This window comes from Pogona vitticeps, chromosome 4 (assembly GCF_051106095.1).
Source record: "Pogona vitticeps strain Pit_001003342236 chromosome 4, PviZW2.1, whole genome shotgun sequence".
Lineage (NCBI taxonomy): Eukaryota > Metazoa > Chordata > Lepidosauria > Squamata > Agamidae > Pogona > Pogona vitticeps.
Window position 1 is genome coordinate 91,257,450 of NC_135786.1, and position 17,215 is coordinate 91,274,664.

General features: G+C 39.8%; 1 protein-coding gene and 1 long non-coding RNA gene across 2 annotated transcripts in view; one reads left to right on the forward strand and one right to left on the reverse strand.

Annotated features, from left to right (window-relative positions):
* The window catches only part of HFM1 (helicase for meiosis 1), a 71,279-nt gene that overhangs the window by 42,343 nt on the left and 11,721 nt on the right, over positions 1 to 17,215 (reverse strand). The window contains exons 6-14 of the mRNA XM_078391754.1: positions 16,963 to 17,033; positions 15,295 to 15,427; positions 12,831 to 12,982; positions 12,102 to 12,179; positions 11,862 to 12,023; positions 6,315 to 6,515; positions 6,134 to 6,222; positions 1,623 to 1,666; positions 1,432 to 1,533 (exon numbers count right to left, since the gene is read on the reverse strand). Coding sequence (XP_078247880.1) covers positions 1,432 to 1,533; positions 1,623 to 1,666; positions 6,134 to 6,222; positions 6,315 to 6,515; positions 11,862 to 12,023; positions 12,102 to 12,179; positions 12,831 to 12,982; positions 15,295 to 15,427; positions 16,963 to 17,033 — 1,032 coding nt within the window. The remainder of the gene's footprint in view (positions 1 to 1,431; positions 1,534 to 1,622; positions 1,667 to 6,133; positions 6,223 to 6,314; positions 6,516 to 11,861; positions 12,024 to 12,101; positions 12,180 to 12,830; positions 12,983 to 15,294; positions 15,428 to 16,962; positions 17,034 to 17,215) is intronic.
* Positions 6,479 to 12,158, forward strand: LOC140706688 (uncharacterized). The gene is made up of 3 exons (XR_012086496.2): positions 6,479 to 6,630; positions 9,634 to 9,746; positions 11,888 to 12,158. It is a non-coding gene; the product is annotated as an uncharacterized LOC140706688 (long non-coding RNA).

The following is a 17,215-nucleotide window of genomic DNA, read 5'->3' on the forward strand; positions in this document are numbered from 1 at the left end:
TTTGAAAAAGAAGACAAAAATAGAGGAAGGGATTTCTCTGCCCTCCCTTTTAATGTTACTACCCACCTAATGTGTCGCAGGGAGATCAGCTCAAATAACACTGCTCCATTTAGGTGCAAAATAACCATCCACACAAGCTACACAATGGAATATTTATGACTGCATTGGATTGTACAAAAAAAAACAACAACAAACAAATCCAGAACCTCCTAGTGCCCTGCCAGAAAGGAGTGGGACAACTCTTAATAGGACAAGATGGATCAATCTAAGTAGAAACATGTGTAGATGCTGGAATTTGATTTGAACTGAACCAATAAACAGTGATCTATACATCTGTCTGGACAGGCTCTTGGAAGGTTCCATTAGAAATAATTAACAGAGGTTTATACAATTATGCATGGCATGGAGAAAATGGCTAAAGATAAGCTTTCTCCCCATCCAATAACAATGGGATCTATAGCCATCCAATGAAGCTTGATGGTCAGAGACAGGGGACAACAACAGAATTAGCTGTCACCAGATAGGATGGTGGCTGCTAGTTCAGCCTTTGAAAAAGATAGCTTCCCAGTAGATGAGGCTACCGTTCATGACTGCTGTGTGCTGCACCCCACCACCAGATCACAGGCAACCAGTTTCTGAATACTAAGTGCTGGGGCATATAAACTGGAAGCTAGTATTGCTCTCATGTTCTGCTTTCGGGTCTCCCACGATGGTAAGGAAGATGCTGGACTAGACAGACCTTTAGACAGTTAGACTGACCAGTTCTTTTTCTGTGTTCTCATATCAAGCAATATGCACAAACTCAAAATGACAATTGAGAACAATGTGACTCAAATTTAAATAATAGGAGAAGAACTAGCAGTAAAGTTTCAGATACACATCAAATCACTCTGACCATACAGAAATGCTGTCTGCAACAAATCTTCAGACTATAATTTGAAAACACAAGCATGCTTATAAACCAGGTATTTGTTCTAGGATAACTGATATGAACTTTTAAAAAAATATGTAACTTATTCATCAGATTTGTAGTTCCCTAAGGCAGCATACATGGGGGTATCCTATTTAATCCTAGGAACAATTTGGAGTGATAGATTAATACTGGCCAATGCCGGGGGTTATATACAGTAATTTGATTTACAACATGAAAAGGATAAGAGTGCAGGTCATCTTGTCCCTAGCTAATTTTTTTGTTAACCATTCCACATAGCTATGCATTCTGATTGTCTCTTGTAATGTTTGTAATTTTTAATTTAAACTAAAATATTAAATGAAACTATTCACTTTCGTCAGTTAACATTTTTCAAACTAGCATTACCATGGGGGGAGCACACGGGAATTGCTTCATGCTGTTTTTTTGTAAATCAAAACTACTTTTCAAAGAAACAATATGTCGTCAACATTTCTGAATGTGAAAAATGTTGTACTCACAAAGAACTGGGATGTCTCCCATGTTAAAAGCTGCTTCAATGATTTTTCTATCTGACAACTCTATTCCAGCATGATGATAAGCTACTCCATAGATCAAGATATCTATAAATGCAATTCAAATCCAAAGCATTTATTAAATTGTCTTATTAAACATTCAGGACCAAAATTTTCTTTAATTACATCCTACTTACCCCTCAGCCTGGTGTCTTTTACTAAACTTGCAGACTTTTGTAATCTTCCAAAGAAAGAGAGAGACTGCGTTGTTACAATGAATAAGACATCAAACATATTGCAAGAAGTCCAGTGAATGTCATGATTTGACTTCATTGTAACCATACACTTGTATTGGATGAGTAGTAAAAACACTAAAACTTTTGGCTACAGCTCCAAAAAGAAAGTTCGACTGCAACTTTCTGTCCCTCTTGTTTGGCAGAAACATACACCATAGAGTGCTCATAATTAATGAGCTATAAAATTAATAGCCGGAATCCTAATGGGATTTTATTCTGAAATAAGTGAAATAACATAAGTAATGGGGGGCAGAGGGAGGGAAAGAACTGAAGCTGATTTTTAACAAAGCTCTGGTCAGATGTCCCTGGTTCTGTGATCAGCAAGCAATCAGGCATACAACCAGCTATATTGTTAATTAGCTGTAATTTGCTGCCGTGACTTACATGATATTACACTAAAATAAAATCCCAATTGGATGCTGGCTAATAATTCTGTGCTAATGTTTTCACTATAAATATGATAATCTTAAGAATATGTGACTTCTCCCTAGGAAATTTCATATATTGAGGATGCTAACAACTGAGGGAACACAACTTTCATAGCCTAATTAACAGTATTATAGAGACTTCCATTCACATCACTTTCACAAACAGAAGTCATTTTCACAGCAAGAATGGGTTAGAAAAAGCTAGGATTATAATCTGTCTAATTTTTTTTTATAATGCCCTACATCTTTTCCTACCCAAATATACCTTTCTATATGTACCTTGGCACCAAGGCTCTCCCTTCAGTTATGTCAACCGCTGCATACAAGGAACAGGGTGTGTCAGAGGGGAGGCTGAGTCGGGATGTGTCAATCATAAAGGTCCACTCAAAGAACTACAATTACAGGTAGATAAACTGTTGTTCTTCTTCATAGCCTTTGTGAATCACACTCTGGGTGACTAGCAAGCTGTCTTACCCGGAGGAGGGTGTCACGCCAAGGTAGATGACAACACAGTGTACCCAAAAGCAGGATCAGATTTCTGCCAAATGTCCACTATGTAGTGGTTGATGAACATGGATGGCTGTGACCAGGTGGCAGAGGAGCAGACGTCCTGTAGGGAAATGCCTCTAAAAAACACCCTGGTAGAATGAGGGCGGATACTCTGTGGCACTAGGAACTCCAGAAAGCTGATAAGCCAGCTGAATGGTGGAGGTAATGCACTTGGATATCCTTTGTGAGGTAACCTGGAGGCCTTTAGCAGGAAGATGACAGCTAAAAAAGAGTCAAGCTGAGCGCCTGAAAGGTTGAGTAAGGGCTATATAAAAGGCAAGAGACCTTCAGCACATTAAAAGTGTGGAGGATCTTTTCTTGTGAAGTAAATAGAGATGGAAAAAAGAATGGAAGAACCAACAGTTGGGAGAGGTGGAACTGGAAGACAACTCTGGGTAGAAAGGAAGTATCTACAAATAGTCTGACCTTATCTGGGTAGAACTGGATATAAGAGTAGCCAGACCGCAAGGCTGCCAGTTCGCTAGCATGTCGTGATGAAGTAATAGCTACGGGGAACGCTGTTTTGAAAGTAAGGAGTCTGAAGGTCGGTCGATGTAAGGGGCTCAAACGGAGCCTTTGTAAAGTTGTTGCAGGACCAGCGTTAGCGACCACTGCAGTGGTGGTGGATACACATCTGGATATATATGTGACAGTCCTTTAAGGAAACGCTTTAGAGTAGGATGTCTGAAGAATCCAGGTGCAGGGGAAGCTGGTGGCTGATAAGCAACAATTGCGGAAAGATAAACCTTGAGAGATGAAAGAGAGAGACGTTTGATTTTCAGATGTAATAGAAAACAAAGGACTGTAGGAAGAGAAGGATTGATGGACGGAACCGAGGCTGTAGCAGTAAATGACTAAAACTTTTTCCGTTTATACAAATATGGCTATCTTGTTGAAGGTTTCTTTGCCTGCTGAATGACATTCATTATGGAGGCAGAATCCTCCACGCTGCCAGGTGAAGGGTTGGAAGATCTGGGTGAAGGATTTGATTGTTGTTTTTTGTTAACAGGTGTGGCAGACAGGACAAGTGATATATGTCAGACGACAGGTGATGAAAAACCGGGAACCATGGCTGCTGTGGACTATGAGGATAGTGTTGGGCTGGTCCTGCTGAAGACGGACCACCACTTTGTGTAGGAACAGGAACAATGGAAACAGGTAATTGAGTGACTTGGGCCAACAGCCTTCGAATGCATCTCCACAGAAGTTTTTTCCTACTCCTGCGCGGGAATGATAACGTTTGCACTTCCGGTTGTTCCTGAAAGCAAAGACGTCTATTCTGGGTGTGCCCCAACATTTGCACAGCGAGAGAAAGACTGATTGGTCAAATTCCCACTCATGGGCTTGGGCCTCCTTGCAACTGAGCAAGTCCGCGAGGTCGTTGTCCTGACCTGTTATATGTATTGCCATGAGGCACATATGGTGGGCTAGGCACCACTCCCAGAGGTCCACAGCCAGACAGGGGAGGCTTGGAGAATGGGTGCCTCTTTGTTTTAGAATATAGTACATTGTAGTTGTATTGTCCGTGGCTATCTGAACCATTTTGCCAGTAAGGTGATTTTTGAAGGCTTTGCAAGTTTTTATTACTGCTAGCAACTCCAGCTCATTGATGCGGAGCAACACTTCTCTTTGTGACCATTGTGCATGAATCTGTAAGGATTTGCAGTGAGCACCCCAGCCGGTGAGGATGACATCTGTGGTAACTTGGATTTGTGGCCGTGGCTGTTGAAAAGGCTGTCCCATCATTAAATTTTGGGCAGAGTGCCACTAAGTCAGCTGGGAAGCAAGTTCTGGAGTGATTCACAACAATGTATATGGTGTTGAATGAAGCCAGAAACCATGCTTGAAGTGACCTCATTTTGAGGCAAACATGTTGGACTACTGAGGTCATGGATGCCATAGTGTCCAAGACACATTGGACTATTAGTGCAGTTACAAGCGTGTGGGGAGTAAAATCACTAAGTTCAGTAAGTTGGTATGCTTGTCCACTGAAAGGAAAGCCCGAGCGTGTCTTGTATCCAGAACTGCTCCTATGTAGTGAGCTACAGTAGCCTTGTGGGTTGTAATTTGGATTTCTGCAGGTTTACATGATGAATGACAATGTGGTCATCCACTTCAGAAAGATTCTGCAGCGCAGGATGAAACAGACAAAACTGGACAGATTTTTCACCAGGATGGAGCTTGCAGCCAAGAAACAGCAACAGGGTACCCCTAGAGAAGATGACCCAGAGGAGGGGACCTCTACCTCACAGTAATGACCATTTCACCATACTCCAGCCAGAAGTCACCGTGATGTCCTCCAGAAGACACCAAAAGCTAAGTGACCTCTCTTTTGTTTTAAAAGGTGTTGGTGGGTGGGTTTAAAAGTTGCTTGTTTCATGTTAAAATGCGTTTTGTTTAAAAGTTGCTTGGTTTAAAAATGTTGTTGTTAAAATGTGTGGGTTAAAATGTGTTTTAGCCTCCAAACTCTCGCCCGCCACTGTCTTCTCTCTCTTTGTCTTCTGTGTGTGTAAAAACACAAACCTTTGTCTGAGGGGTCTGTGTGCCCCAGTGATTACCTTCTTTCTTTATTTCCTCTTTTCCCCATTGTTCCCTCCCCCCTCCCTCCTTTCCTGCCCTTTTTTTACTTAAAAGGTGCTTGGTTTGGCTTGGCTTGGCTTGGTTGAAAAGGTGTTCTGTTGTTTTAAAGGTTTTCTGTTTGGAAGGTGTTCCCTCCCTCCCTTTTTTAAACCGAAAAGGTGTTCGTTTTGGTTTCAAAGGTGTTCTGTTTAAAAGGTGTTGCCCCCTCCTTTCCTGCCCTTTTTTTTTTACCTAAATTCATCTGAGGTCAAAAAGAAGAAAGAAGAAAAAAAATCTCCCCCTAGTGGTAGAGTATGGATTAACTGGCTTTGCATTAGTTCTTATGGGAACTAATGACTCTACTTGCGAACAGCGCCTCTAGATAAGAACGAAAAAGAGCCAGAATGGATTAAATGGTTTTCAGTGCATTCCTATGGGAAATTTTGCTTCAACTTACAAACGCTTCGACTTACGAACACCGTTCCAATACGGATTAAGTTCATAAGTCGAGGTTCCACTGTAGTTAACATCTGGTCACTGTCCATATCCAAATCACAGAGGAAAGACTTAATTCTAAATACCCATGGGGCAAACATAGGTTAATCACATATTAAGGACAAGCACTAACATTGTTAATTCATTTTCCAAATAATCACATTAAAAACAAATATGAGAATCATCCTTGGCATAATCACTGTAATAAACATAATTACTATAGGGACATCATTGTCTATGCAGCCCAAGAGCTGATAAGCTACAAAAACTATTGATTTTATTACAAGCTCTTGAAAATTTATCAGAACCTATGATTTTTGCACCTGTGTCACTGGAAATAGATAACAAACATCAGGGGAAAGTTCACATTATAAAAGGTACCTTTTTTGCTGTTCTGCATTCATAATGAATCTAGCATCTTTTGCCAGTACAGAAGCCGCCTGCTGTACTCCTTTCCGGGTGGCACAGAACTATGAATAACAATAAAATAAGCTGTTTTACTAATAAAGCTAGGAGGTGTACAACGTCATTATATTCACAATAGGAAAGCCACAATATGTACCACAAGAGTTGGCCTTTGTTCAGAATATGTTTGAATAACACTAGCTACTTTGTAATTAAGTGTCAAGTCAAATTTGAATTCCGTTTGGTTGCTACTGCAGGGAAATCCAAGCACTACTTTGCGAAGCTTCACTGGTCGGTGTCTTTCATCTATTTTCAGACATACAGCAGGCCTCTTGCCATCTGAAAGCCATTCTGCAATCTTTAAAGAGAAAAGAAGGCATGTTAAAATTGAAGCTGGGAAGAGTGCCCTGGGCTGAAGTCCTTGCTCATATTGAGCTACAGTGATGTCACTGGAACTCCACAAATACTTTTAGGTATAATGTACAGTATCAGTTATCAGTATCAGTTATTTAACCTACTCATCTCCACTACAAATATAAAATGTGTAGCTGCTATTTTACTGTGGTTTATTTCAGATAATATAAGACAAAAGAGTGCCTATACAATAAATATTTCCCACTGCTATGATCTCAGGAGATATGTTATTTACACACAAAAAGGTGTACTTTCTCTTTAATATTCAGTTGTTACAATATAGTAAAATGACAGAAGAAATGATTACAAGCTAAGGGACATAAATTATAAATACTGTATAAGTAAATGTTAAAATATTCCTTATTAGAACTGAAGTGCAGCTTCAGTTCTCAGTAGCATCGAAACAGTCTGGCTTTCAGTGCAAACTCAGAAATTATCTATATGAACACATAAAGTCACCGCATGCTGAACTGGCACATATGACTTAGTATTTCCTGGTCCTCAACTGAAACAATAGAAGGAAATACATTTCATGAAGAATGTTCCCTTCCTTGTAAAACAGCTACACAAACTACTTTTCAGTCAACTTCTTATACATCTTTGCAAAAGATGGTAATATTATTCACAAGGTAGGTGGTATAAAAAGGAGAAGGTCACCAGATGAGGAAGCAGAATATCCTCTTACTTTTCTGGCCTGCTACAGCCTTCCTCTCACCTCAAACTCATAAAACCGCTAAGTAAAAATCTACTTAATGTTTTACACTGGAGAAAAAGTGAAAAATCCTGCATGTATCCACATCAAAGAACCAAATCTTAATACTTATGGAAAACAAAGATTTCCACCAGTGTATAAACACAAAAGAAACACAAGTGGGCCAAGAGTGAAAAGGCCTGTGGTACAGGTTTATAATTAAAAAGAAACATTTAATTTATGTAAGAAAATCTAAGTTTAAATCATAGTTTGAAATAAGAACTAGGAACGTCTCAGAAATATCCACAAAGCATGACATCATAAAACACAAGTTGTCATGCATTCCCTACTGATGGGTAGCCAGATTCAGTTCCATTTTACACTTCTCTTTAACTGATTTAATAGATAAAAAAAATCTCTAATGGAAAAACAATGGCCAAATCCATCCAAGTCTTTGGCCAGCCTGGGAAATCAACTGGATACAAAGGATGCAGCTACACTGGGAAATTAATTCTGTTTGATTCAGTGTTTTCTACAACACCTTTGTGCCGTCCTTCACTGTTGACACTGCTTTAATTGTTCACATGGAAAACAGTAATTATCCAGGGGAAGTGCATTGCAAGAGTGCAAACAGTAGCAGAGATCTTGTGGGCACCCACCCACCTCCGAACAGTACCAGCAGGATGTTGCAGCAATCCCACTGAGGCAGGATAAGTACATGAGTATAGGCATCCTTCAGTCTCGAGAGACTATGGTAACATGCTCTGAATCGAGGAGTGTCCTCTCCAGAGCATGAAGCCCGGGTAAGGTAAAATGGATGATAGGCTGTTACCCAAGCAGCAGATTCCCCCTCTCCACATTGCTGAAATGGTCCAATGGAAAGGCAAGAGCCAATACAACTGGTTCCAGCAATGTCGCAGGAGTTGGCAGAACGACACATGCTGCCTTCGGGACTCCAGCTCCGGATTTTGCCTCGAGGTTAACTCCTGAGACCTTTTCCATGAGTGGATATAGCCACAAGGCAGTGGAGGTTTGAAATCGGAGTTTTCCTTCTCCTAGATGGGCTGCCTTCCATGGCTGACGAGCCCCACCTACCCGGCCTGTACATGAGTAGCGCCCATTGAAGCAGGAGAAATACATGGGAGGGGGCACGCAGATGGCCTTTGACTGTCCTCTGTTTTAAGAGATGGGCCATAAATTCCAAACTGCTAGCTGTGGAGAAGCTTGAAATCAACATGCATGCTATTTCCATCTAAGAAGCTAAGATGGCCTCTATACAATCAGCCGTGGGAATTTGGGACATTAGTAACAGCACATGAGTTTGGAACTATCCATCAGAAGACTTGAAGAAGATGATTTATTATTGAAAGCTTGCTGTTGTTTTTATAGGTATATATTCTTAATGGTTGATTAAAAGTATCACCTGCTCCTGTTTTTCTACCCCATTTGTAACCTCTGTTCTTGGGGAGCAGCGGTGTGATCTCTTGCAAAGGGTAGAGCAAAATGACCACTTTACTCCTCTGCCACTTTCTCTGGTGGCTTTTTTCCTGTTGTTGGAGTAAGGGGAGAGGTTACATTCTCTATTTATTTTTTCCTGAGGTGAGATAGTGCTTATTGGAATTAGTGCAAACTTTGAAGACCATTTAAAAAAGAAAGAAACACTGCTTGGAGACAACAGATGTTCAGTCAGTTGAAGGAAACTGACACCTCTGCAGCTGCTCTTTGCATGGGTTCAGATGATCAGAGGGAAGAAAGCACAGAAAAGTGATGTCAGTTGAATGAGAGCAAAATAAAAACACCTCCACCAGCTAAACTAAGAAAGACAATTCCCCACCAAGCTTCTCCATGCTTAGCTTTATGTCACATAGTTACCAGTTTTTAATTTGATTTCATCTGTGCCAAATCTGACACAAATTGCAGAGTGAAGGGCCAATATAATTGTCCCTTCGTGACTGTTGGACAGTACACACTGAAATACTGGATTAACATCAATTTATGATGCAATACTTTGAGACTCAGAATGATTTCCTGACTACATTTCCCCCTTTGTGAAGGAATCATATCCACATTTTTTCTAAGAAAATAAAAAGAAGCTTGTGTTTGTTAGAGACATGCACTTGGAATAGGAAAGGTGATAAAAGGACTTCTAGCAAACTAAGGTGGAGATGTTAGCAACCATGGCTGCCAATTCCATCTCCGGAGAACAAAGACAAGATGTCTTCCCCTTGCAGGCATAAGAGAGAGGTGTGAGAAGGACATGATATCAGCAATCTCAGGAATAGGAATCTAAGGTCAAAGGAAGATTAGAGGAGCTAAAGGATAGTCTAAGAAACTTGAGGAAGTCTTCTCTCTCTCCTCTTTCCATGCAAAGGTATGTGCATCTTCTTGAATATCAACTGAGTTGCATCCAGCCACTTCCAACAGTGACAACCAGAAGGCAGAAAGGAAAGCATCCCTCTTGAAATAATTGCAAATAAGACTTGGGTAAGCCCAGTTCTTCTTACACCACCACTGTCCCCTTTGCTCTTATCTTGCTACAACACCAAAGCCTATAGGAAAGCAAAGATAGGGCCTAGGGATGTAAAAAATGGTTTGAGGATCTTTGGCCTGGGATTTTCTCAGCAAGGACTACGTTGATGTTCTACTGGGGATTTTGAGACTGACAGTCCTAGTCCTCATCCCAGCACTGGGGGGGGGGAGCACACCTTGGTTTTGGGACAGTGACTGTGAACAAATATGAAATCCTTTTCTCACAACAGTGATTTTCACACTTAGGCATATTCTGTCAAGAGAAGATTCAGTTATAGTGGAGAAGGTGGCAGCCTTTTTGAACCAGGCAGTGAGGATCTGCAGACTGAGACATAATAAATTTGCATTTGTTGTTTAATCATTAAGTCATGTCCGACTCTTCGTGACCCCATGGACCAGAGCACGCCAGGCCCTCCTGTCTTCCACTACCTCTCGGAGTTGGGTTAAATTCATGTTGGTAGCTTTGATGACACTGTTCCACCATCTCATCCTCTGTCGTCCCCTTCTTCTCTTGCCTTCACACTTCCCCAACATCAGGGTCTTTTCCAGGGAATCTTCTCTTCTCATGAGATGGCCAAAGTATTGGAGCCTCAGCTTCAGGATCTGTCCTTCCAGTGAGCACTCAGGGTTGATTTCCTTCAAAATGGATAGTTTTGTTCTCTTTGCAGTCCAGGGGACTCTCAAGAGTCTCCTCCAGCACCACAGTTCAAAAGCATCAATTTTTCAGCGGGCAGTCTTCTTTATGGTCCAGCTCTCATTTCCTTACATCATTACTGGAAAAACCATAGCTTTGACTATATGGACCTTTGTCGGCAAGGTGATGTCTCTGCTTTTTAAGATGCTGTCTAGGTTTGTCATCGCTTTCCTCCCAAGAAACAGGCATCTTTGAATTTCGTGGCTGGTGTCACCATCTGCAGTGATCATGGAGCCCAAAAAAGTAAAATCTGTCACTGTCTCCATATCTTCCCCTTCTATTTGCCAGAAGGTGATGGGACCAGTGACCATGATCTTAGTTTTTTGATGTTGAGCTTCAGACCGTTTTTTTGGACTCTCCTCTTTCACCCTCATTACAAGATCCCTTAATTCCTCCTCACTTTCTGCCATCAGAGTGGTATCATCTGCATATATGAGGTTACTGCTATTTCTTCTGGCAATCTTAATTCCAGCTTGGGATTCATCCAGTCCTGCCTTTCGCATGATGTATTCTGCATATAAGTTAAATAAGCATGGGGACAATATACAGCTTTGTTGTACTCCTTTCCCAATTTTGAACCAATCAGTTGTTCCGTATCCAGTTCTAATTGTTGCTTCCTGTCCCACATATAGACTTATCAGGAGATAGATAAGGTGGTCAGGCACTCCCATTTCTTTTAAGGAATTGCCATCGTTTGTTGTGGTCCACACAGTCAAAGGCTTTGGCGTAGTCAATGAAGCAGAAGTAGATGTTTTTCTGGAACTCACTGACTTTCTCCATAATCCAGCGCATGTTACAAATAAATTTGTAGATCCAGATAATTAATAGTCTGATATCTTGTATATGTGATTTTTTCTGTATGCCAATAAAAGCTCTGACTGACTGAAACTAAAAATCAAACCTTCACAAAACTTCAAGTAAATGCCAGTATTGATCTCTCTCTTAGTATTATTCTCTCTTTAAGGTTTCAGGAAGGTCTTTTCTAGCCCTAGGTTCCTAATTCCCTTTTCCTATGGTGCTAGAACTGTAAGTGGGGTCTGCAACAATCAAGGCATGTGCTCTAACACAGAGCTGTGTGACCCATCAATATATTCTAGAATAAACTAATTAAGTTGCCAGTGCTGCAGGTTCTATCTGTATTCATTAAGTGGAAATTAATAAAAAGGAGAGACCTATGTTTGCCTATCAAATATTGACTTTTTAATTCAAACTGTCACAACAAGGAAATCAATGGATAAATGTCAACATCTTTCTCATTTTGTCTATAACTCTGTGTGTGTGAAGGGAGGGAGGAAAAAATCAAAGGGGAAAATATTTTTTTTAAAGTACAAGTAAAATTCTATTATGTTAATTGTTAATTCTATTAACATTCTTACATCATCTGCATTTGGGATTGTTGCAGAAACGGCCACAAATCTCATGGGAAGGATTGAGTCAGGATCGTCAGAACTACATAAAAGAGATGACTGAACAGTCTTCATTCGGCTGACCACAACCTCAAGGGTAGCACCTCGGCTCTCATCTTTTACAACATGAACCTACAGAATAAAATGTATACACATGAAATAACTTGCCGTGTTTTCAATCATACTTTAAATAATTTATTATTACTTTACCTCATCAATGAGAATCAGTCTCACTAGTTGAACTATAGAGTTATCTCGCCACTTTCTAGTCATGCTATCCCACTTTTCCTTGGGAAAGACAAAAAATGCCATTATAGTGATACAATCCGTTACTACCATTTCTTCACTAATTTTAATAGATTTTTTTGAAAGTATTGTTTTGTGATTATGATTATCTATAACTATTATTAAAATACCTCTACTGATCAAGATAATTTAAACACATACAGCTGTGACGAGAAGACAGAGAGGGTCAATGAGCATATACAGAGTATAACTCAAGGGTGAAACATGGGCACAGCACCGTATTGACTAGAGCCGTGGTCCCCAACCTTGGGCCTCCAGATGTTCCTGGACTTCAACTCCCAGAAACCCTGGCCAGCAGAGGTGGTGGTGAAGGCTTCTGGGAGTTGAAGTCCAAGAACATCTGGAGGCCCAAGGTTGGGGACCACTGGACTAGAGCATACATGGTTAACTATGTAATGGGGAAAGGATTTAGCCACAGGTCAGTCTGTCTTTTGGTCAGAATGCAACCAAATCTTGCTGAAGCATAATAGGACATGTTGATATAGAAGGGCTCACCAAGAATGCCCTAACCACGTGGGCCACCCCGTCATCTGAATTTAACACAGATTTGACAGTACTATCCCAGCCAAGCTGACATTTGTTAGCACTTCATCTCCATGAAAGCAGAGATACCAGTTGTATTATGAAACCTACTGGTGTAGTCAAGATAATATGGGCATGCTGTATTTCAAATAAATCATCCATCGCTGTATCTCCTGTTAGTTCCTTACATATGAGTCCAACGGGTTCAAATTTTTCTTTCCAGTCATCAAAACGCTGGCTGCAGAGAGCTTTTATTGGAGCCACTAAAAACAATACAGAGTAGTAGGGGAAAACAAGTCATGTTTAAATAGGTTTCCAAACCTGTTGCTTAGAATGACTGGGTTTTTATGTAAAACTAACTCTAACTCCTTTCTTGCATGTGAAGATCTCCTTTCCTGTATTTATCTGAGACTTATCTTGGAAAAAGGTTCAACAACTATTTCAGTAGCTATCTGAATTATTGCCCCATGGAGGCCTTAATAGTGCACTCTACATAATTATGAACATCACTCTCAGCATTCGGCTTTTTTATATTAGGCAAAATCTTTATCTATGGCTCTTATTAATTTTGCAATTATTCAAAATTTAAGAGACAACCTTAAATTTCTTAGAAGGGTGGCTGATGTTGCCACCTTCTCTGATGCCACATCTTTTCCACCAGCAGGCCTAAGAGGTATCTTATTAGAGGTATAGGGTGGGTGGGAATTGGAGAAAGACTTATTGGATCCAAAGCCCTCCTGACAAAGAGCAAGAAATGATTTTAAAAAAGCCTTAGAGATGGCATATTTCTCCCCCCACACACACACTGAAACCAATGGAAGGGCAGGTTTTTAAAAGGAATGGCCAGCACCCTTTAATTGCAGACTGGGATTCTATTACCTAGGACAGGAAAAAATGCAAGAAAATGAAAGTGCTCTCCACATCCTTTGACCTAGTTAGCAGAAAGAGATGGCTAATCCACAACTAATAGAGCAATGCCTTAAATGTGATTGTGGCAATTCTCCCCTCCTGTAATTTGCAAATTAGCTTCCTTTGTTTTGTGACTGGCCTTTAGGCTATAAACTTGCTGCCTTTGTAAATCTGACTTCACTGAGATTAAAATACTGTCTCAATTGCATCTCATGAACACTGTCATAATTTCAGGTCTAATGACAGGTTATGTGTAATATAAAGTGTGTCTCTTATAGGTGGCTCATTAGTCTAAACAACTGGCACCAAGTGTAGCAGTAGTAGCAGATTTCTGGTGCCTTTCCTCACCTTACTTCAGCCCTTTGGTTCTCCACTGGATTCTGATTGTGGCTCTGCCTTTGACCTCACAGATTGTGATCTGCCTTCCTGATATATAGTCTGGTTGCATTAAGAAGCTGCCCCTTAAGACCCTGACTGCTCACTCCAGTCTGTCTGAATCACATCCCTATCTTTGACACCTAAACATAAGGAAACTGCAGCCAATCTTAGTAAGAGGGCACTGGAAAGTGATTAGCAGTTAAGAACTGATAGACAGGGCATACTCAATTTTTCTTGCGCTTCTTAGTCATTCACTGAAAAATTAAGCTGTTTTTCCCCATCCTTTTTGCTTATAATTCATGTTCTCTTTATCTAATTCCAACTGGGTTAAAAGTAAAAGTGAAGAATGCAGAAAAGGACATTAGAATTATGTATCTCCTTTGTGCATGCAAATGCTCTTCTTCAATAGATTTATGATGGCATGGGTGTGTGTGTTGGAAACCTTGCATTATCTTCTGACATGCAGCCCTGCCTGAGAGACATGGAGAAAAAGGGAGTTGTGCTGCAAAACACACACAAAACAAAAACAATGGCTGTATAGAACTAGAAATGGAAACTATATCCATAGAGCAAGACTACGATAATCTCAAGGAGATCTGAAACTGAGAGTACTGAAGAACTGAGTGACTCCACCTCCTCCTACAGGTGCTCACACAGCTGTAGCACCCTGGGCTTCACTGCCCCATCCTCTCCTCCTTCCCAGGGAAAGAGGTAGGGCAGGGAATCCAGGGCACCTATGCAACACCTATGGGCCCAATCCACCAAACCATGCTGAAATATCAAAGTGCAGATTGTGCCCATTTCTATTGAAGAATGATTGAGAACAACATCAGTGATGTAAAGCAAATTAAAAATGCAGAGCAAGTCATGAACATACATTTGCTGCTTACGATAAGTCGACACTGGCTGAAATCTTGTCGCTTAAAGTAGTAAGTTGCACTAGAGCAGGCCCATTGAATCAGTGGAAATTTGATGAGTCAACTGCTCTGTAAGTTCCACTGAATCAAATGGGCCTACTTCAGTTGTATCTTACTGCACTGAAGTAAGTCATAATTAGAATAGGCCCATTTGATTCAATGAAACCAACAGAGGAGTTGACTTACCAAATCCCAACTGATTCAATGGGCCTACTCTAGTGAAACTTACCATACTAAGCAAAGGATTTCAGCCACAAAAGTCTAACTCATGTACACCAAGAAGGAAATGAAGTTTTTTTTCTTGACTATGAATAATCATTTACCTTCTGAGCACAAATGACCACTAACCTTTTAACATATGGCATACTTACTATAAACAATTTTAATATTTAACCAAGGCATTGGCACCTTGATTAATAACCTGGTAATTGCAAGCTCAAATATTACTGTTTTCCCAGAACCAGTTGGTGCACAGATCACAAAATTTCTGTCTGTATAAAGGAGCTGGAAAAGAACAACAAATTGTAAATGTAGCTCAAGAGTCAGGTGTATCTATCTTGATTAATGTGCTTGCCAAAATGTAGCCACAGTAATTTATTGTTTATATACATCCACATACAGTACTACCAATTCATAGTTAACACAGTCCTGCTCATTTTTTAAAACTGCACTCCTATGGATCAATGTGAAAGTTTTACTTTGCACAAGGGCAAAAAAGGTAAAACTGAAGCATAACTTTTCCTTGCTATCTGCTACTAGGCAATTACATAGAACACATGGGACAGGTAACACCATTATGTAGCAAAGCTTGTAGACACATTGCTAATAAAAAAACAAAAAGTGAAAAATACACATAGAAGACGATAGCACTGTCAGTAGCCTACCACTAAAAATACATAGTGAGGTTTGTTGTCCTGTAACATTTTTAAATTAAATTCTAAATTTTATCCATATATTATAAGCTAAGTTTGGTAGCAATGTCTTAGGTTTCACACATTAACATTACTTTCATTACTTTCATGTTCCACAGAAGAAAAATCAAACTTGGGACTTGGTGACACAGCTAATTTACATGGATTCCAGTCCTGACTTTTTAAAATCGCTGTAAAGTTACATGGTATGTAATCTGGTAGGTACTTTCACACTGCTTAAATTGCTTCAACTCATTTTTGCTCTGTTTACAGAGCAATCTTTTGGTTTAATTTTTGTAAGTAAGCAAGTAAGACATCACTAAACTGAGTGTCTCCCAGTGATGCTTCTGGCACAATGCACTCGTTCTGTGGGTGCGGAGCATGCACAGAGTGTCTCCAGTGTCCTGGCATGTTAGTTTTCAGAGAATTAGATGCCACAGCTTGCTTCTACTCCTTTTTAACATGAAAATAATTCAGTGCTAACACATTAAATCTGATTTCCAACTCCTATCAGCATGGCTAATGATCTGGGATTTTGAAAGTTATAATCCAACAAGATCTGATAGGCCACAGGTACCGCAAACCTGGTTTAAAGTAATCCTATGCTAATTAATTATAGACTTGTTATATTAATTAGAAGACTACAGAAATTAGAAGACTACAGAAAATATTCCAGTGAGTTAATCTAGTCATAACACTTTGAACAAACAGCAGTTTATAATAGTTTTTGGTGCAATGTTTCACACACTTTCCTTATGCAAAATGATTCAGAAATGGCTCTCAATTGTGTTCAGCAAAGCTTATTCACAGGTAACTTTGGATAGCCTTGCAGTCATGAATTCATATTAATTTTTTCTAGAATATTTAGTGAAACAAACTCCTAATCCCATATTCCTTCATTCTGTAACCTCCAGCAAGCAGCAAGAACTGGAGATTTCTTCAGACTATAGCAGACGGCTATCTGGTGCTGAAGTCCATTTAGCATGGCTTTGTAGACTGATTTGTGGGAATGAGACATCAATGGGCTAATTTAATGAAAGTGGCAACAAAATACTACTGCTTTATATGTTACCTTAAATGTAAAAATAAAAATATAAAACCAGAATGCTGAAATCAAGCCATACTTACATCATTCAGAGCCTTGGACTGAATATAATTAAAATAAGGGAACTCCTTGAAAATACTTCTAAACTGGGTAGCTTAAAGTCATATTAAGGAGTTGAAATTTTTCTTTTGAAATGGCTTTAACTCTTATATTCAAACACCTATCTGGAATCTAGATTCTAGATTTAACCAATAATCCTCTTCTTTGATACATTTGTCTGAAAACTAACTGAATGAAGAGTTTGTAGCTTGTGGACATGTACAGGAATATATTCAA